Consider the following 21,577-nt stretch of genomic DNA (forward strand, 5'->3'; position numbering starts at 1 on the left):
CCGAGATCCACCGAAGCTCTGGCGATGCACGCGCGGCTGCCGCCATCTTCCGTTCCCAGATGCATTGCGAAATTACCCAGAAGACTTAGCGGTCTCACGAGACCGCTAAGTCGTCTGGGTAATTTCGCAATGCATCTCTGGGAACGGAAGATGGCGGCAGCCGCGTGCGGCTCGGCGGACTACGGAGGGTGAGAATAGCAGGTTTTTTGTTTTTTTAATTATTTTTAACATTACATTTTTTTTACTATTGATGCCGCATAGGCAGCATCAATAGTAAAAAGTTGGGGACACACAGGATTAATAGCAGCAGTAACGGAGTGCGCTACTTGCGGCATAACGCGGTCTGTTACCGCTGCCATTAACCCTGTGTGAGCGCTGACTGGAGGGGACTCGGGAGTATGGAGCGGGCGCCGGGCACTGACTTCGGGGAGTAAGGAGCGGCCATTTTGCCGCCGGACTGTGCCCGTCGCTGATTGGTCGTGGCCGTTTTGCCGCGACCAATCAGCGACTTGGATTTCCATGACAGAGGCCGCGACCAATGAATATCCGTGACAGACAGACAGAAGGACAGACAGACGGAAGTGACCCTTAGACAATTATATAGTAGATACAAGAATAGTATATGTATCAAAGGTCTAGGTTAAATGTATATGAGATATATCTAACCTATATCTTAACCCAATGGCCATGATCAGGTGGTAATGTGAATAACCAGCTGGCCCATAGAGAACCAGTCAATTGGAGGTAAAACCCAGATGGTAAATAATAATAGCACGTGTAGCCAAAGGAGGGAGGAGGGAGAAGGAAAGAAATATTGGTACAAAGTTACCTAAATGCCGGCAGGTGGGAATCCTAAACCGCCCGTCAGGTCCGACGCGCGTTTCGGAGGCTTGCTCCTTCGTCAGGGGACGTGTAAAGTGAGGGAAAAGTGACTGGTTTAAAAATGCGCTGGACTGGAAGTAGCGGTGACGCGTACCGGAAGTGACGCGCCCGCTACCATGGTTCCCAGAGACGCTGCACGGCGTCGGCGTCAAGCAGAAGCGCCACCATGAAACCATGGCGACTACTCCACATGAAACGCCGAGAGCCGCACAGCGTATCGGGACCCGATGCGGGCGCGTACATGGCTGCGTCACAGCTAACTCCTCCTGCAGGTAACAAGCTGAATATCACTGCCCTAAATAATAGGAAAGAGGGAAGACATATACTGTTTGGTATCTAATGAGGGTGTATAATGAAACATATTACATAAAAGGAACAGAAGAAAATAAATGATACAACAGAAAGAAAAAAAAAGGGGAATAAGGAAAAAATGGAGAATAAATATGAAAAATACAAAAAATACAAATAAAATAAAATGAACACAGGAGAAGAAGTATTCACCAATAATTAAAGATAATGGTTAATGGCCGCAGCAATATAGTGACTGCTGTCATGGCACAAATAACAAATAGAGTATATGTTATTCATAACTTTGCTATGCATATAGTTCAATATTATTTCATGACGATGGTATGACATAACAATTACAAAATAAATAGCCTGTAGGCCATCCACTATATTCAATATAACACAGGCCAACATCAAACAATTATAACATCATTGAAAAAACATAAAGATATAATAAGATGACACTGTCCTTCAAACTTCATACATAGGGAATCAAAAACCGGCATGGATATTACTGGTCCACTGCTTTTAATCTAAAAGAATAAAAGCAATATTAAAATCAAGCACAGTGGCACAACCACATGCATCCACACAGTCCATACACCAGCAGAAAGTGTTCAGAGGAATGGCACATAACTAATTGACTCATTGAGACCCTGGGGATGTACTGTCTTGAGGGTCCATATCCAACGAGTTTCTAATTGAGCTAAACGTTGTGATATCCTCCCCCCTCTAATGCCCACCTCAATCATGTCTACACCTTTAACCTCGAGGACACTGCTGTCACAATTATGATGTTGTCTAAAGTGTCTAGGTAATGTTTTAAGGGAGGTGATGTCCTCTTCATTGGCTGCTGCCTGTATGCCCAAGACATGTTCCCTAACCCTAACTTTCAGTTGTCGGATGGTAAGCCCTACATAAATCAGTGGGCAGGGGCAGGATGCGTAATAGATTAAATTCTTTGATGTACATGTAATATTTTTAGACATTTTAAATTGTTTCCTGCCGGTAGAGTCTACAAACACGTCTTCTATTATATTTACACATGCCACACAATGTCCACAGGCTTTACATCCACCTCTCCTATTACCTCTGATATTGTCAAGGAACGATGTAGTGACTACGTACTAGATGATCACGCAAATTTTTTGCCCTTCGATATGTAATTCTTGGCTTGTTAGGAATCAGTTTTGCAATTGTTGGGTCGGTCTGTAGGATAGGCCAGGATTTTTCTAATATTTTCCGTATATTTTCGGATCATGAGTTAAAATTAGTGACGAATCTCACTTCACTTGTTGCTTTTGTCTTATTGTCAGTTTTATATAGCAATGAGTCTCTATCACTATATTTAGCCCGTAAATAGGCTTTTTTTATTGACCGATTGCTATATCCACGTTCCCTAAGCCGACTTTTTAGATCGCTAGCTTGCAGCTCAAAGGCTGCATCTGTAGAGCATATGTGTCTAAGACGCAAAAACTGACCGACAGGAACCGATCGGACCATGTGAGTGGGATGGAAGGAGGATGCGTGAAGCAACATGTTAGTTGATGTAGGTTTTCTAAAAACACTCGTCTCAATGGTACCATCAGGACCTCGATGCAACGACACATCTAAAAATTAAATTTGTTCTTTACTCACTGCAGCAGTCAGATGGATATTCAAATTATTATTACTGTTGAGGTCTATAACAAATTTCTCAAAAGAGTCCTGGCTGCCTTGCCAGACGACAAAAAAATGTCGTCTATGTAGCGCGTCCAAAGAAGGACACGCTCCATAGACAACAATTGGTCGGACAATAGGAGGTCCCTCTCCCACAGCCCCAGGAACAGGTTGGCATAGGAGGGCGCAAAGGCCGCTCCAATGGCTGTCCCCTGGAGCTGCAGGAAAAAGGAACCCCTAAAAGTAAAGAAATTGTGTGTCAATGTAAACTCGAGAACTTCCATCAGGAAAATTCTCAACTCAGGAGAACAATTGGACATCGAAAGAAAAAATTCAGTGGCCCTCAAACCATCACTATGTTTTATACAAGTGTATAATGATTCGATGTCCAGAGTTCCCATAACCGTGTCATCATCGAGTATGAGGTAATCTGTCTCACAAAGAAAATGATTTGTGTCTTTGAGAAAAGATGGCAATTCCTCAACAAGTGGTTGTAATATCGAATCGATCCAATTTGTTGATTATTTCCAAACAGTTCCCCCGCCCTGAAATTATCGGGCGCCCAGGTGGATTTTGCAGATTTTTATGTGTTTTTCGGAGCAAATAGAAGGTGGGTATAGTTGGTTCAACTACAGTGAGTGCTGTGCAAAGATCTTTCGTAATGGTACCGTTATCGGTGGCTCTAGTTCGAATCCCCCTGAGTTGTGAGCAGAAGGCGGAAAAGGGATTATATGTCAATTTTTTATAACATGTTGAATTTAACAGTTGGCGCATAGCTTCTTTTTCATACATTTTCTTAGGCCATATTACAATATTGCCTCCCTTGTCCGCCAACTTTATCACATCAGGGAGATTCCGCAAGTGACAAAGGCGCACCCTCTCTTCCCTCGTTAGATTATCAGATTGAATAAATTGAGGAATTTGGGCAAATTCATTGCTGACAACTTTGACAAATAAATCAATCGCACTGCAATTAGATAGAGGGGGGAACTTTTTGGAGCGCACACGGATCGACAGGTATCCTACCACCTTCTGAAGTCAAGTGTATGTAATTAAGAGTGGTTCGGTCTTTGGTGCGGCGTACGTCCCTCCTCTCTGCTCCTAATCGCGTCCTCCTGCTTTGATTGATGTGATGCATCATCCACATTGCAAACCTAAAGCTCACGCCTACGCAGTAGCCTCACAGGACCGCACAGGCGCACTCTGCTCTGCCCTACTGTGAACAGAGCATTAAACAGCACTGCGCAAGCACATAGTTGTGATTTATGTGAATGGCACCTGTGCAGTAGCTACAATCAAATGAAGTCGCAATGCGCTTGCGCTGTGCTATTTAATGCTCTGTTCACAGTAGGGCAGAGCAGAGTGCCCTGTGCGGTCCTGTGAGGCGTGAGCTTTAGGTTTGCAATGTGGATGATGCATCACATCAATCAAAGCAGGAGGACACGATTAGGAGCAGAGAAGAGGGACGTAGGCCGCAGCAAAGACGTCCATCGGACCGGACCACTCTTATTTAAATACAGCGCGGGAGCATATCAAATAGTATTTTGGGGGGCGTACACGGGGAGTCAGGGGCTGACAGACACGTTTGTGGAATGCAGCACAGGAGCAGTTAAAGGTGGTGGCATTTGTTCATAGGCTCAAAAACTGGTGACAGGTTCCCTTTAGAGGATTTACTTGGGTACAGCACAAATATGTGTAGCACGGTATCATATACAGTTGTGGCCAAAAGTATTGACACCCCTGCAATTCTGTCAGATAATACTCAGTTTCTTCCTGAAAATGATTGCAAACACATATTTATTATTATCTTCATTTAATTTGTCTTAAATGAAAAAACACAAAAAGAATTGTCCTAAAGCCAAATTGGATATAATTCCACACCAAACATAAAAAAGGGGGTGGACAAAAGTATTGGCACTGTTCGAAAAATCATGTAATGCTTCTCTAATTTGTGTAATTAACAGCACCTGTGACCTGTAACTTACCTGTGGCACCTAACAGGTGTTGGCAATAACTAAATCACACTTGCAGCCAGTTGACAAGGATTAAAGTTGACTCCACCTCTGTCCTGTGTCCTTGTGTGTACCACATTGAGCATGGAGAAAAGAAAGAAGACCAAAGAACTGTCTGAGGAATTAAGAAACCAAATTGTGAGGAAGCATGAGCAATCTCAAGGCTACAAGTCCATCTCCAAAGACCTGAATGTTCCTGTGTCTACCGTGTGCAGTGTCATCAAGAAGTTTAAAGCCCATGGCACTGTGGCTAACCTCCCTAGATGTGGACGGAAAAGAAAAATTGACAAGAGATTTCAACGCAAGATTGTGCGGATGTTGGATAAAGAACCTCGACTAACATCCAAACAAGTTCAAGCTGCCCTGCAGTCCGAGGGTACAACAGTGTCAACCCGTACTATCCGTCAGCATCTGAATGAAAAGGGACTGTATGGTAGGAGACCCAGGAAGACCCCAGTTCTTACCCCGAGACATAAAAAAGCCAGGCTGGAATTTGCGAAAACTTACCTGAAAAAGCCTAAAACATTTTGGAAGAATGTTCTCTGGTCAGATGAGACAAAAGTAGAGCTTTTGGGGCAAAGGCATCAACATAGAGTTTACAGGAGAAAAAAAGAGGCATTCAAAGAAAAGAACACGGTCCCTACAGTCAAACATGGCGGAGGTTCCCTGATGTTTTGGGGTTGCTTTGCTGCCTCTGGCACTGGACTGCTTGACCATGTGCATGGCATTATGAAGTCTGAAGACTACCAACAAATTTTGCAGCATAATGTAGGGCCCAGTGTGAGAAAGCTGGGTCTCCCTCAGAGGTCATGGGTCTTCCAGCAGGACAATGACCCAAAACACACTTCAAAAGCACTAGAAAATGGTTTGAGAGAAAGCACTGGAGACTTCTAAGGTGGCCAGCAATGAGTCCAGACCTGAATCCCATAGAACACCTGTGGAGAGATCTAAAAAATGGCAGTTTGGAGAAAGCACCCTTCAAATATCAGGGACCTGGAGCAGTTTGCTTAAGAATGGTCTAAAATTCCAGCAGAGAATTGTAAGAAACTCATTGATGGTTACCGGAAGCGGTTGGTCGCAGTTATTTTAGCTAAAGGTTGTGCAACCAAGTATTAGGCTGAGGGTGCCAATACTTTTGTCTGACCCATTTTTGGAGTTTTGAGTGAAATGATCAATGTTTTGCTTTTTGCTTCATTCTCTTTTGTGTTTTTTCATTTAAGACAAATTAAATGAAGATAATAATAAATATGTGTTTGCAATCATTTTCAAGAAGAAACTGAGTATTATCGGACAGAATTGCAGGGGTGTCAATACTTTTGGCCACAACTGTACCCTGCATGTGGTACCACCGAATTACCTGCAGGTGTTGCACAAGTTTTGTTAGAATATCCTGTAGACAAGAATGCATTGGAAACGGACCACGAAATTGAAGCAAAAATAGTAAAATATCCAATATTTACCTTCATGATGTTTCGAGGTGAGGACAACATACTTGGCACCTGACTCTTTTAAAATGTTTGCCCATTGCAGTGGGTCATAGAACTCTGCAGTAAATTGAGGCCCAAAATCTTCATAGCGGAAGCCAGGGGGGTAATTATTTGACATAAATTTGACATAAGGCTCTGACTTTTGCCCTTGCCAATACCACCTAAAAATAAAGAATAAAAATAATTGTACTTGTACTTGTGTTTTTTTAAAGTGTACTGCTAGGAGCCTACCATCAGTTTAGGATCAGCTATTACCACTATATTATAATGAGATACAGAATTTGGTATGTATTGAAAGGGAGTGTCCAGGCGTTTATTGTTTTGTAGCTTATCCTTAGTGTAGGTTAGTGACATCAGATCAGTAGTGGTCCGACCAGTAGTGACCAGCCATTTTCAGGTTCTGAAAGGGAATAATACAAATTCTAACAGTCTGTTCAGTAGGACTATCAGCAGTGTACCCACCAGACTTCTGCACAACACAACTGATGGTCCCAACCCCATTTATAAGGTAAGAAATCCCACTTATTAAACCTGACAGGGCACACCTGTGAAGTGAAAACTATTCCCGGTGACTACCTCTTGAAGCTCATCAAGAGAATGCCAAGAGTGTGCAATGTAGTCATCAAAGCAAAAGGTGGCTACTTTGAAGAACCTAGAATATAAGACATGATTTCAGTTGTTTCACACTTTTTTGTTAAGTATATAATTCCACATGTGTTAATTCATAGTTTTGATGCCTTCAGTGTGAATGTACAATTTTCATAGTCACGAAAATACAGAAAAATCATTAAATGAGGTGTGTCCAAACTTTTGGTCTGTACTGTATATCCATCTATAAACCTGTAAATAAATTTTGCACAACAGAACTGGAATAATAAAAAAGTATAAACTTTATTAATAATAACACTTAAAATCATGAACAGTATTACCAATGGTGAACGTTACCAAATGAAACAAGATAACACAGACCAGAGGATAATTATATCCAAAAATAACCCATACCGCCTTAATAAAAACACACCCAGTGGCTAATTAATACCCAATGCCATAAACAGACATAATAACCTTAAAGACACCACACACGGGTTAGTAAAGAGATGGCATAGTATTAATACATATAATATAATAATGATTTGGTACCGTTCACCATTGGTAATACGGTTCATGATTTTAAGTGTTATTATTAATAAAGTTTATACTTTTTTGTATTATTCCAGTTCTGTTGTGCAAAACTTATACATAGGTTTATATATTCTTTGCATGGGACGAATTATATTTATTTCAGGATGGGCACAGGGGTTGGGAATTATTAACTCTGTGTATTGTTTGTCTAATTGGTGTAGATATATCCATCTATAGATACAGTTAGGTCCATATATATTTGGACAGAGACAACATTTTTCTTATTTTGGTTATAGACATTACCACAATGAATTTTAAACAAAATAATTCAGATGCAGTTGAAGTTCAGACTTTCAGCTTTCATTTGAGGGTATCCACATTAAAATTGGATGAAGGGTTTAGGAGTTTCAGCTCCTTAACATGTGCCACCCTGTTTTTAAAGGGACCAAAAGTAATTGGACAATTGACTCCAAGGCTATTTCATGGACAGGTGTGGGTAATCCCTTCGTTATGTCATTCTCAATTAAGCAGATAAAAGGCCTGGAGTTGATTTGAAGTGTGGTGCTTGCATTTGGAAGGTTTTGCTGTGAAGTAAACATGCGGTCAAAGGAGCTCTCCATGCAGGTGAAACAAGCCATCCTTAAGCTGCGAAAACAGAAAAAAACCATCCGAGAAATTGCTACAATATTAGGAGTGGCAAAATCTACAGTTTGGTACATCCTGAGAAAGAAAGAAAGCACTGGTGAACTCATCAATGCAAAAAGACCTGGGCGCCCACGGAAGACAACAGTGGTGGATGATCGCAGAATAATCTCCATGGTGAAGAGAAACCCCTTCACAACAGCCAACCAAGTGACCAACACTCTCCAGGAGGTCGGCATATCAATATCCAAATCTACCATAAAGAGAAGACTGCATGAAAGTAAATACAGAGGGTTCACTGCACGGTGCAAGCCACTCATAAGCATCAAGAATAAAAAGTCTAGACTGGACTTTGCTAAAAAACATCTAAAAAAGCCAGCACAGTTCTGGAAGAACATTTTTTGGACAGATGAAACCAAGATCAACCTCTACCAGAATGATGGAAAGAGAAAAGTATGGCGAAGGCTTGGTACAGCTTATGATCCAAAGCATACCACATCTTCTGTAAAACACTGCAGAGGCAATGTGATGGCTTGGGCATGCATGGCTGCCAGTGGCACTGGGTCACTAGTGTTTATTGATGATGTGACACAGGACAAAAGCAGCCGAATGAATTCTGAGGTATTCAGAGCCATACTGTGTCCTCAGATCCAGCCAAATGCAGCCAAACTGATTGGTCGTCGTTTCATACTACAGATGGACAATGACCCAAAACATAAAGCCAAAGAAACCCAGGAGTTTATTAAAGCAAAGAAGTGGAATATTCCTGAATGGCCAAGTCAGTCACCTGATCTCAACCTAATTGAGCATGCATTTCACTTGTTATAGACTAAACTTCAGACAGAAAGGCCCACAAACAAACAGCAACTGAAAACCACTGCAGTGAAGGCCTGGCAGAGCATCAAAAAGGAGGAAACACAGCGTCTGGTGATGTCCATGAGTTCAAGACTTCAGGCAGTCATTGCCAACAAAGGGTTTTCAACCAAGCACTAAAAATAAACATTTTATTTAAAATTATTGAATCTGTCCAATTACTTTTGGTCCCTTTAAAAACAGGGTGGCACATGTTAAGAAGCTGAAACTTCTAAACCCTTCATCCAATTTTAATGTGGATACCCTCAAATGAAAGCTGAAAGTCTGAACTTCAACTGCATCTGAATTGATTTGTTTAAAATTCATTGTGGTAATGTCTATAACCAAAATAAGAAAAATGTTGTCTCTGTCCAAATATATATGGACCTAACTGTATATCTATGGATATATCTCTAGATGTATCTATATAGATATATCTATAGATATATCCATAGATATCTCCATAGATACAGTAAGTTGCGAAAGTATTCATCTCCCTGGAACTTTTGAACCTTTTCCCACATATCATGCTTCAAACAAATATATCAAATGTAAATTTTTGGTGAAGAATCAACAACAAGTGGAACACAATTGTGAAGTTGAACAAAATTTATTGGTTATTATAAATTTTTGTGGAAATTCAAAAACTGAAAAGTGGGGCGTGCAATATTATTCGGCCCCTTTACTTTCAGTGCAGCAAACTCACTCCAGAAGCTCGTTGTGGATCTCTGAATGATCCAATGTTGTCCTAAATGCCTAATGATGATAAATATAATCCACCTGTGTGTAATCAAGTCTCCGTATAAATGCACCTGCTCTGTGATAGTCTCAGGGTTCTGTTTCAAGCACAGAGAGCATCATGAAGACCAAGGAGCACAACAGGCAGGTCCGTGATACTGTTGTGGAGAAGTTTAAAGCCGGATTTGGATACAAAATGATTTCCAAAACTTTAACCCCTTCACAACATGCGCCGTACCAGTACTGTGCATATCGTGTCTCCCCCTTTGATGTGGGCTCCGGCGGTGAGCCCACATCAAAGTCGCGACATGTCAGCTGTCTTGTACAGCTGACATGTGCGCGCAATAGCGGCGGGTGAAATCGCGATTCACTCGCCGCTATTAACCTGTTAAATGCCGCTGTCAAACGCTGACAGTGGCATTTAACTACCGCTTCCGGCCGCAAACGAGCGCATCGCCGACCCCCGTCACATGATCGGGGGTCGGCGATGCGTCAGGATGGTAACCATAGAGGTCCTTGAGACCTCTTAGGCCATGTTCACACTATGCGGGTGACCTCTGCGGGTTCTCCCGCAGCGGATTTGATAAATCTGCAGGGCAAAACCGCTGCGGTTATCCCTGCAGATTTATCGCGGTTTGTTCCGTGGTTTCCGCTGCGGGTTTCCGCCTATACTATTGATGCTGCATATGCTCCTCGGCGCTGCACCCGGCGGTCCGGTTCCAAAGATGATGTGCGAGAAGAACCATGTCATGTGACCGAGACGTCACCGCAGGTCCTGTTCGCACAGCAACTCTGACCGGCCGGCCGCGTGCAGCGCTGAGAGGTGAGTAAAACATGATTTTTTATTTTAATTCTTTTTTTTTTTTACACACAAATATGGTTCCCAGGGCCTGGAGGAGAGTCTCCTCTCCTCCACCCCGGGTACCACCCGCACATTATCCGCTTACTTCCCACAACGTGGGCAGAGCCCCATGCGGGAAGTAAGCGTTTCAATGCATTCCTATGGGTGCAGAATCGCAGCGATTCTGCACAAAGAAGTGACATGCTGCGGGTTGTAAACCGCTGCGTTTCTGCGCGGTTTTTCCCGCAGCATGTGCACAGCGGTTTGCGGTTTCCATAGGGTTTACATGTAAATGTAAACGCAATGGAAACTGCTGCGGACCCGCAGCATCAAAATCGCGGCGGTTCCGCGGTAAAAACCGCAAAGTGTGAACATGGCCTTATGGTTACTGATGCAAGCCTGCTGTGAGCGCCACTCTGTGGTCGGCGCTCATAGCAAGCCTGCTGCTATGTAGCTGAATTGCAATCTGATGATCGCTCCCATGTAGCTGAGCCGATCGAGTGGTGCCAGCTTCTAGCTTCCATGGAGGCTATTGAAGCATGGCAAAAGTAAAAAAATGTTTTTAAAAATATGAAAAAAAAATAAAAAATAAATAAAAGTTTAAATCACCCCCCTTTCGCCCCATCCAAAATAAAATAAAAAAAAAATCAAACCTACACATATTTGGTATTGCCGCGTTCAGAATTGCCCGATCTATCAATAAAAAAAAAATGATTAACCTGATAGCTAAACGAGAAAAAAATCTGAAACGCCAGAACTACGTTTTTTTGGTCGCTGCGTCATTCCATTAAAATGCAATTAGGAGCGATCAAAAGAACGTATCTGCACAAAAGTGGTATCATTAAAACTGTCATCTCGGCACGCAAAAAATAAGACGCTGCGGGTATCGGAAAATGGCGCTTTTTTTATTTTTTATTTTTTTTAAGCAAAGTTTTGAATTTTTTTTCACCACTTAGATAAAAAATAACCTACACGTTAGGTGTCTATGAACTCATAATGACCTGGAGAATCATAATATCAGTTCAGTTTTAGCATTTAGTGAAGCTAGCAAAAAAGCCAAACAAAAAAGGAATATGGGATTGCACTTCTTTTGCAATTTCACCGCACTTGGAATTTTTTTCCCGTTTTCTAGTACAAGACATGGTAAAACCAATGGTGCCCTTCAAAAGTACAACTCGTCCCGCAAAAAATAAGCCCTCACATGACGATATTGACAGAAAAATAAAAAAGTTATGGCTCTGGGAAGGAGGGAAGCGAAAAACGAAAACATAAAAACGAAAAAGGGCTGCGGCGGGAAGGGGTTAAACATCCCAAGGAGCTCTGTGCAAGCGATCATATTGAAGTGGAAGGAGTATCATACCACTGCAAATCTACCAAGACCCGGCCGTCCCTCTAAACTTTCATCTCAAACAAGGAGAAGACTGATCAGAGATGCAGCCAAGAGGCCCATGATCACTCTGGATGAACTGCAGAGATCTACAGCTGAGGTGGGAATGTCTTTCCATAGGACAACAATCAGTCATACACTGCACAAATCTGGCCTTTATGGAAGAGTGGCAAAAAGAAAGCCATTTCTCAAAGATATCCATAAAAAGTGTTGTTTAAAGTTTGCAACAAGCCACCTGGGAGACACACCAAACATGTGGAAGAAGGTGCCGTGGTCAAATGAAACAAAAATCGAACTTTTTGGCAACAATGCCAAACGATATGTTTGGCATAAAGGCAACACAGCTCATCACCTTGGACACACCATCCCCACTGTCAAACATGGTGGTGGCAACATCATGGTTTGGGCCTGCTTTTCTTCAGCAGGGACAGGGAAGATGGTTAAAATTGATGGGAAGATGGATGGAGCCAAATACAGGACCATTCTTGAAGAAAACCTGTTGGAGTCTGCAAAAGACCTGAGACTGGGACGGAGATTTGTTTTCCAACAAGACAATGATCCCAAACATAAAGCAAAATCTACAATGGAATGCTTGGCAAATAAATGTATAAAGGTGTTAGAATGGCCAAGTCAAAGTCCAGACCTCAATCCAATCAAGAATCTGTGGAAAGAGCTGAAAACTGCTGTTCATAAACGATCTCCATCAAACCTCACTAAGCTCAAGCTGTTTGCCAAGGAAGAATGGGCAAGAATTTCAGTCTCTCGATGTACAAAACTGATACATACCCCAAGCGACTTGCAGCTGGAATCGCAGCAAAAGGTGGCGCAACAAAGTATTAAGTTAAAGGGGCCGAATAATATTGCACGCCCCACTTTTCAGTTTTTGAATTTCCACAAAAATGTAAAATAACCAATACATTTCGTTCAACTTCACAATTGTGTTCCACTTGTTGTTGATTCTTCACCAAAAATTTACATTTGGTATCTTTATGTTTGAAGCATGATATGTGGGAAAAGGTTGAAAAGTTTCAGGGAGCCGAATACTTTTGCAAGGCACTGTATATCTATAGATATATCCATAGATATATACAATAGCAAGGCCGATTATTAATGAACAATATGTTTAATTTAAAAAGAAGGGAAAAAAATGGCGTGGGCCTCTGCGCAATTTTCTGCGCCAGAGGGGGAAAGCCAAAGGCGAAGGGCCAATATTTGTAGCCTGGGAAGGGGGTAATACCCATGGCCCCTTAACAGGCTATGAATATCAGCCCGCAGCTGTCTGATAACTTTACTGGCTATTAAAATAGAGGGACCCCCCCCCCCAAAAAAAAAAAAAAGAAGTGGGGTCCCCCTATATTTTTTAGCCAGAAATACTTCGCAGACAGCTGCGGGCTGATATTCATAGCCTAGGAAGGGGCCATGAATATTGCCACCCCCCCGGCTACAAACACCAGCCCGCAGCCGCCCCAGAAATGGCGCATCTGTACGATGTGTCAATTCTGGCACTTAGCCCCTCTCTGCCGTGTACTGGTGGCATATGGGGTAATAAGGGGTTAATGTCGCCTTGCTATTGTAAGGTGACATTAAGCCCAGTTAATAATGGAGAGGCGTCAGTAAGACGCCTATCCATTATTAATCTTATAGTAAGAAAGGGTTTAAAAAAAAAAACACATACGAATAAAGTATTTTAACCCCTTTCTGCCATTGGACGTACTATTCCGTCCATGTGGGGTGGGCCCTAATTCCCAAGGACGGAATAGTACGTCCAGCACGATCGGCCGCGCTCACGGGGGGAGCGCGGCCGATCGCGGCCGGGTGTCAGCTGCTTATCGCAGCTGACATCCGGCACTATGTGCCAGGAGCGGTCACGGACCGCCCCCGGCACATTAACCCCCGGCACACCGCGATCAAACATGATCGCGGTGTGCCGGCGGTACAGGGAAGCATCACGCAGGGAGGGGGCTCCCTGCGTGCTTCCCTGAGACCCCCGGAGCAACGCGATGTGATCACGTTGCTGCGAGGGTCTCCTCCTATCCCTGCAGGCCCCGGATCCAAAATGGCCGCGGGGCTGCATCCGGGTCCTGCAGGGATTACTTCCGGGTGCCGTGCAGGCACTGGTAAGCCTGCACGGCTGTAAGCGAGATCGGTGATCTGACAGAGTGCTGTGCACACTGTCAGATCACCGATCTGTAATGTCCCCCCCTGGGACAAAGTAAAAAAGTTTAAAAAAAAAAATTCCCACATGTGTAAAAAAAAAAAAGAAAAAAAAAAATTCCTAAATAAAGAAAAAAAAAAAAATTATTATTCCCATAAATACATTCCTTTATCTAAATTAAAAAAAAAATCAAACAATAAAAGTACACATATTTAGTATCGCCGCGTCCGTAACGACCCCACCTATAAAACTATATCACTAGTTAACCCCTTCAGTGGACACCGTAAAAAAAACAACGCTTTGTTCTCATACCGCCAAACAAAAAGTAGAATAACACGCGATCAAAAAGACGGATATAAATAACCATGGTACCGCTGCAAACGTCATCTTGTCCCGCAAAAAACGAGCCGCCATACAGCATCATTAGCGAAAAAATAAAAAAGTTATAGTCCTCAGAATAAAGCGATGCCAAAATAATTATTTTTTCTATAAAATAGTTTTTATCGTATAAAAGCGCCAAAACATAAAAAAAATGATAGAAATGAGGTATCGCTGTAATCGTACTGACCCGAAGAATAAAACTGCTTTATCAATTTTACCAAACGCGGAACGGTATAAACGCCTCCCCCAAAAGAAATTCATCAATAGCTGGTTTTTGGTCATTCTGCCTCACAAAAATCGGAATAAAAAGCGATCAAAAAATCTCCCGTGCCCGAGCATGTTACCAATAAAAACGTCAACTCGTTCCACAAAAAACAAGACCTCACATGACTCTGTGGACTCAAATATGGAAAAATTATAGCTCTCAAAATGTGGTAACGCAAAAAATATTTTTTGCAATAAAAAACTTCTTTCAGTGTGTGACGGCTGCCAATCATAAAAATTAGCTAAAAAACCCGCTATAAAAGTAAATCAAACCCCCCTTCATCACCCCCTTAGTTAAGGAAAAATAAAAAAAAATTAAAAAATGTATTTATTTCCATTTTACCATTAGGGTTAGGGCTAGGGTTAGGGTTATGGTTGGGGCTAGGGTTGGGGCTAGGGTTGGGGCTAGGGTTAGGGTTGGGGCTAGGGTTAGGGTTGGGGCTAAAGTTAGGGTTAGGGTTGGGGCTAAAGTTAGGGTTAGGGTTTCGATTACATCTACGGTTGGGAATAGGGTTGGGATTAGGGTTAGGGGTGTGTCTGGGTTAGAGGTGTGGTTAGGGTTACCGTTGGGATTAGGGTTAGGGGTGTGTTTGGATTAGGGTTTCAGTTATAATTGGGGGGTTTCCACTGTTTAGGCACATCAGGGGCTCTCCAAATGCGACATGGCGTCCGATCTCAATTTCAGCCAATTCTGCGTTGAAAAAGTAAAACAGTGCTCCTTCCCTTCCGAGCTCTCCCGTGCACCCAAACAGGGGTTTACCCCAACATATGGGGTATCAGCGTACTCGGAACACATTGGAGAACAACATTTGGGGTCCAATTTCTCCTGTTACCCTTGGGAAAATACAAAACTGGGGGCTAAAAAATAATTTTGGGGGGAAATTTTTTTTTTTTTTCACGGCTATGCGTTATAAACTGTAGTGAAACACTTGAGGGTTCAAAACTCTCACAACACATCTAGATGAGTTGCTTAGGGGGTCTACTTTCCAAAATGGTGTCACTTGTTGTTTTTTTTTACTGTTTAGGTACATTAGGGCTCTGCAAACGCAATGTGACGCCTGCAGACCATTCCATCTAAGTCTGCATTCAAAATGGCGCTCCATCCCTTCCGAGCCCTCCCATGCGCCCAAACAGTGGTTCCCCCCCACATATTGGGTATCAGCGTACTCAGGACAAATTGAACAACAACTTTTAGGGTCCAATTTCTCCTGTTACTCTCGGGAAAATACAAAACTGGGGGCTAAAAAATAATTTTTGTGGAAAAAAATATTTTTTATTTGCATGGCTCTGCGTTATAAACTGTAGTGAAACAATTGGGGGTTCAAAGCTCTCACAACACATCTAGATGAGTTCCTTAGGGGGTCTACTTTCCAAAATGGTGTCACTTGTGGGGGGTTTCTACTGTTTAGGTACATTAGGGCCTCTGCAAACGCAATGTGACGCCTGCAGACCATTCCATCTAAGTCTGCATTCCAAATGGTGCTCCTTCCTTTCCGAGCCCTCCCATGCTCCCAAACGGTGGTTCCCCCCCACATATGGGGTATCAGCGTACTCAAGACAAATTGGACAACAACTTTTGGGGTCCAATTTCTCCTGTTACCCTTGGGAAAATACAAAACTTGGGGCTAAAAAATAATTTTGGGGGGAAATTTTTTATTTTTTTTATTTTCACGGCTATGCGTTATAAACTGTAGTGAAATACTTGAGGGTTCAAAACTCTCACAACACATCTAGATGAGTTGCTTAGGGAGTCTACTTTCCAAAATGGTGTCACTTGTGGTTTTTTTTTACTGTTTAGGTACATTAGGGCTCTGCAAACGCAATGTGACGCCTGCAGACCATTCCATCTAAGTTTGCATTCAAAATGGCGCTCCATCCCTTCCGAGCCCTCCCATGCGCCCAAACAGTGGTTCCCACCCACATATGGGGTATCAGCGTACTCAGGACAAATTGGACAACAACTTTTGGGGTCCAATTTCTCCTGTTACCCTCGGGAAAATACAAAACTGGGGGCTAAAAAATAATTTTTGTGGGAAAAAAATGTTTGTTTTATTTTTACGGCTCTGCATTATAAACTTCTGTAAAGCAGTTAGTGGGTCAAAGTGCTCACTACACCTCTAGATAAGCTCCTTAGGGGGTCTACTTTCCAAAATGGTGTCACTTGTGGGGGGGTTTCAATGTTTAGGCACATCAGTGGCTCTCCAAACGCAACATGGCGTCCCATCTCAATTCCTGTCAATTTTGCAGTGAAAAGTCAAGCGGCGCTCCTTCCCTTCCGAGCTCTCCCATGCGCCCAAACAGTGCTTTACCCCCACGTATGGGGTATCAGCGTACTCAGGACAAATTGTACAACAACTTTTGGGGTCCAATTTCTTCTCTTACCCTTGGGAAAATAAAAAATTGGGGGCGAAAAGATCATTTTTGTGAAAAAATATGATTTTTTATTTTTACGGTTCTGCATTATAAACTTCTGTGAAGCACTTGGTGAGTCAAAGTGCTCACCACACCTCTAGATAAGCTCCTTAGGGGGTCTACTTTCCAAAATGGTGTCACTTGTGGGGGGTTTCAATGTTTAGGCATATCAAGGGCTCTCCAAACGCAACATGGCGTCCCATCTCAATTCCAGTCAATTTTGCATTGAAAAGTAAAATGGCACTCCTTCGCTTCCGAGCTCTGTCATGCGCCCAAACAGTGGTTTACCCCCACATATGGGGTATCGGCGTACTCAGGACAAATTGTACAACATATTTTGGGGTCCATTTTCTCCTGTTACCCTTGGTAAAATAAAACAAATTGGAGCTGAAGTAAATTTTGTGTGAAAAAAAGTTAAATGTTCATTTTTATTTAAACATTCCAAAAATTCCTGTGAAACACCTAAAGGGTTAATAAACTTCTTGAATGTGGTTTTGAGCACCTTGAGGGGTGCAGTTTTTAGAATGGTGTCACACTTGGGTATTTTCTATCATATAGACCCCTCAAAATGACTTCAAATGAGATGTGGTCCCTACAAAAAAAATGGTGTTGTGAAAATGAGAAATTGCTGGTCAAATTTTAACCCTTATAACTCCCTAACGAAAAAAAATTTCGGTTCCAAAATTGTGCTGATGTAAAGTAGACATGTGGGAAATGTTACTTATTAAGTATTTTTTGTGACATATCACTGTGATTTAATTGCATAAAAATTCAAAGTTGGAAAATTGCGAATTTTTCAAAATTTTCGCCAAATTTCCCTTTTTTTACCAAAAAATAAACGCAGGTAATATCAAAGAAATTTTACCACTATCATGAAGTACAATATGTCACGAGAAAACAGTGTCAGAATCACCGGGATCCGTTGAAGCGTTCCAGAGTTATAACCTCATAAATGGACAGTGGTCAGAATTGTAAAAATTGGCCCGGTGCATAACGTGCAAACCACCCTTGAGGGTGAAGGGGTTAATGATATAGAACAAGACACAGTTTTTCATAATTTATATTGTACGCTTATATCCATTTGAAGAATGAATGTAGTGCCACAGAGTGACAGGTGAACTCCGGTGACCTGTCGGTTGCGGAGTGATACAATGCGGAGGATTATCTCCGTCATTGTATCACCGGAGCCCCTGGAGAGCGGTCGCATCAGATGATGTTACAGCTCTCCACGGGAGATTGTCGTGGGACAAACATATTAATTGGATTATGTCTGACACGGAGTAAATTGTTGGCTTATTATTTTAATTTTTTTCAGGTGAGCAAGGGCTTCAGGGATTAGTTGTAGATGGGGAGTATGAACTATATATGTTACTATTTTAGGATTCAAAACAAGTCCAGAAATGAACGGCACAAGGTAGTTCTATGTTCACAGGCTCAGTTAGTAAGGGAGGATTCTTATTAAGACTCTTACAGCACGTGGGTTCTGAGCATTTCACCGGTGGTGCTCTACATATAACAGAAATAGAGGAACAATTGATGCTGAAGAAAGCAGACGTGGCACTCACCCGAAGTATGCTGTATTCAATGTCCTTTATTCATCTTCATACAAAGGTGGACATTTAGTGGAGAGGCGGCAGGCGAAGGAGGGTGTGCGGGGAGTGAGGATAGGTCCTATCCTCACTCCCCGCATGTGCACTGCGTTTTTGAATTTTTGAATTTTCCATTGATTAACATTGTGTGCACAACGCACTGCGGATTTGAGGCAATTCCACGCGTCCAAAAACGCAGCTGAAACGCATCAAAAACCGCAAAGTGTGCACATTCCCTTAACCCTTCAGGTGCTTCACAGGAACTGAAGCAATGTGGAAGGAAAAAAATAGGAGAAAATGGACCCCAGAATTTGTTGTACATTTTCTACTGAGTACGCTGATACCCCATATGTGGGTGAATACTACTATTTGGAAGCAGGGCAGGGCTCGGAAGGGAAGGAGCATCCATTTGTCTTTCTGAGCACAAAAATGGCTGAAATCGACAGCAGACGCCTCCCATAGGGGTGGAGCCGCATATTCATCACTGTAATGAGCGGTACCACGTGACCGCTCACACAGGACAAGCTGCCGGCACTGAGAGGAGGCATCGCGGGAGCTAGGTGAGTATTTTAATGCAAGCGGGGGGGCGCACAGGGGGTGGGAGGCGGGAAGTGACCACGAACTTTATTTTTAACAAAAAAAATAACAAAACCTTGATTTTTCATTCCTTCTCTCCAGCGAACACTGCTGGGGAGAAGGAATGAATGCCGGCTTCAGCACCAAAAGAAGGGGACAGTGCTTAACTCTAGCGCCGTCTCCTGCACGGTCCGTGTGGTCCTCAGTCGGCACACGGCTGCCGCACATGTGCCACACTGATGTGCCACGTGAGCACACAGACACGCATAACTCTGGTACCGGAATTATCTGGACGTGTGAGACTGGCCTAGCACAGACTCATATGGCCTTTGTCATGTCAGGTCCCATTTGAATTGAGTCGTTATCCTACGGAAGCAATGCTTCTCACCGGAGCAAGTGTTAGTTGCCTCTACAGACACTTGTTTCGGGGTGTTTGTCCCTCATCAGTGCAAAGGAAGAGAACTGATTTGTCTGTCAATCACAAATATTGTAGCATATAGACAACATTCAAAAGACAACTCCATTAACCAGATAACAGCCAAGCACTGCAAATGTATGGCACTCGGTCCTGGGCTTCAACTACACACCAGTAAATTTATGGTGTAGAGTGAAAGTACCTGCAATCTAACAGGGGCAGGTCCGCTCCTCTACTGTCTGACACAGCCGAGGACCATGGGGAGAAGACAGAGGCGGATTATTACTGCTCCCGTCTTCTCTTTTGCCAACAATAAAGTGGTCAGTATTGTTTTCCAGCTTTGTACTAAAGGCAATTCACACATCAGGTTCTATTTATTCAATTGCACGAAAAGTTCATTTCACTTAAATGGGAGATAAAGTGCGATATTAGGCAGCAACCGTTATCCCATGTAATGGGCATCCGTCACATATATCCCTTATATGGCCCACGCTGATTGGTGGGGTTGTTGGCCCCGGCCGGTCTTATATTGATGAGCTAGTCCATGGTTGGGCATATATTGTTTACTCCTGGACAACCCCTTTAAGCACTGATTAAGAGGATTGCGATCTATCCATAGTGCCGTCATACTGAGCAGTGGTGCCTGGAAGACGCCCCAGTACACGAAGGCCGGAGGGGAATGGAGGCACGTCTCCCCAATATCGCCTGCATACTGCCCAGGCCGATGGATGACTTTTCCATGCTTGAGCGGTTGTTTCAAAGTATATAGGGAATTTTTATTTTAAAATGAATAACCCCAATAGCACACAGGGGTCACTGCTCCACACTAGCTCTGGGCACAGTCTCCATGTATACAGGTCACACCTAGTTCCTGCCCTCTTCACCAGGCACGTGCCCCAGCACCCCTCACTCCCCGGCTCACCAGAACCACTCGCTGCCGAAGCTGGGGACGGAGAACACTCCCCAGTGGATGAAGATACCGAATTTCACCTCATCAAACCAGTCAGGGATCGGCCTGGCGTCCAGCGACTCCCAGGTGGGCTCATAGGTGACACGAGCGGCGCCCAGCCGAGAGGGGACGAGAAGCAGAGCGGCCAGCAGAGGGAGCATGTTGTCCGCAGCCCCTCAGGGTAGTAGTGCAGCTTCTTCCTGTCTCCCGGATGCCCTGTCACATGACCTCCGACTGTGAATGAGGAAACTCCGGCTGCTACACGGTGTGTGGCTCTGTGCAAGCAGAAAGCAACTGACACGTGACACCGCATTGTAATGGACAAGTGCAGCCTCAGTGGAAACTGCATATTTCAGAGCCTGCCGTCTTCATAAATGAACGTTGAAATAGATGATGGCAGCTGGTTAGTAAAGGCTAGATGCACACATCTGCTTGTGACTGCCTTACACCACCTAAGTAATGGTGTCAAGCAGGCATCAAACAATTACCTGAGGCTATGTGCACATCACAACTCGAGGCCATGTTCACACGTTGAGCTTTTGGTCAGTATTTTACCTCAGTATCTGTAAGCCAAAACCAGGAGTGGGTGATAAATACAGAAGTGGTGCATATGTTTCTATTAGGCCGGAGACACACTGGTGCGAGAGACGGCCGAGTCTCGCTGGTTAAAAGCAAGCTGTGGCACCTGCACTCCGGAGCGGAGCGTGCGGCTCCATAGCAATACATGGAGCTGCACGCTCAGCTCCGGAATGCAGGTGCCACAGCTTGCTTTTAACCAGCGAGACTCGGCCGTCTCTCGCACCAGTGTGTCTCCGGCCTTATACTTTTCCTCTGATTGTTCCACTCCTGGTTTTGGCTTAGGCTACTTTCACACTAGCGTCGGACGACGCACGACGAATTGGGTTGTTGCGACGTACCGACGCTAG

At 43.4% G+C, this 21,577-nt stretch overlaps 1 protein-coding gene across 1 annotated transcript in view; it reads right to left on the minus strand.

Annotated features, from left to right (window-relative positions):
* Window positions 1–20,974, minus strand: part of FUCA2 (alpha-L-fucosidase 2) — a 54,309-nt gene extending 33,335 nt beyond the window's left edge. Inside the window, exons 1-2 of the mRNA XM_077289221.1 lie at window positions 20,625–20,974; window positions 6,302–6,489 (exon numbers count right to left, since the gene is read on the minus strand). Of these exons, the coding sequence (XP_077145336.1) occupies window positions 6,302–6,489; window positions 20,625–20,812 (376 nt within the window). The 5' untranslated portion in view covers window positions 20,813–20,974. The remainder of the gene's footprint in view (window positions 1–6,301; window positions 6,490–20,624) is intronic.
* Between the last annotated feature and the right edge of the window lie 603 nt (window positions 20,975–21,577).

Source organism: Ranitomeya variabilis, chromosome 2 (assembly GCF_051348905.1).
Source record: "Ranitomeya variabilis isolate aRanVar5 chromosome 2, aRanVar5.hap1, whole genome shotgun sequence".
NCBI lineage: Eukaryota > Metazoa > Chordata > Amphibia > Anura > Dendrobatidae > Ranitomeya > Ranitomeya variabilis.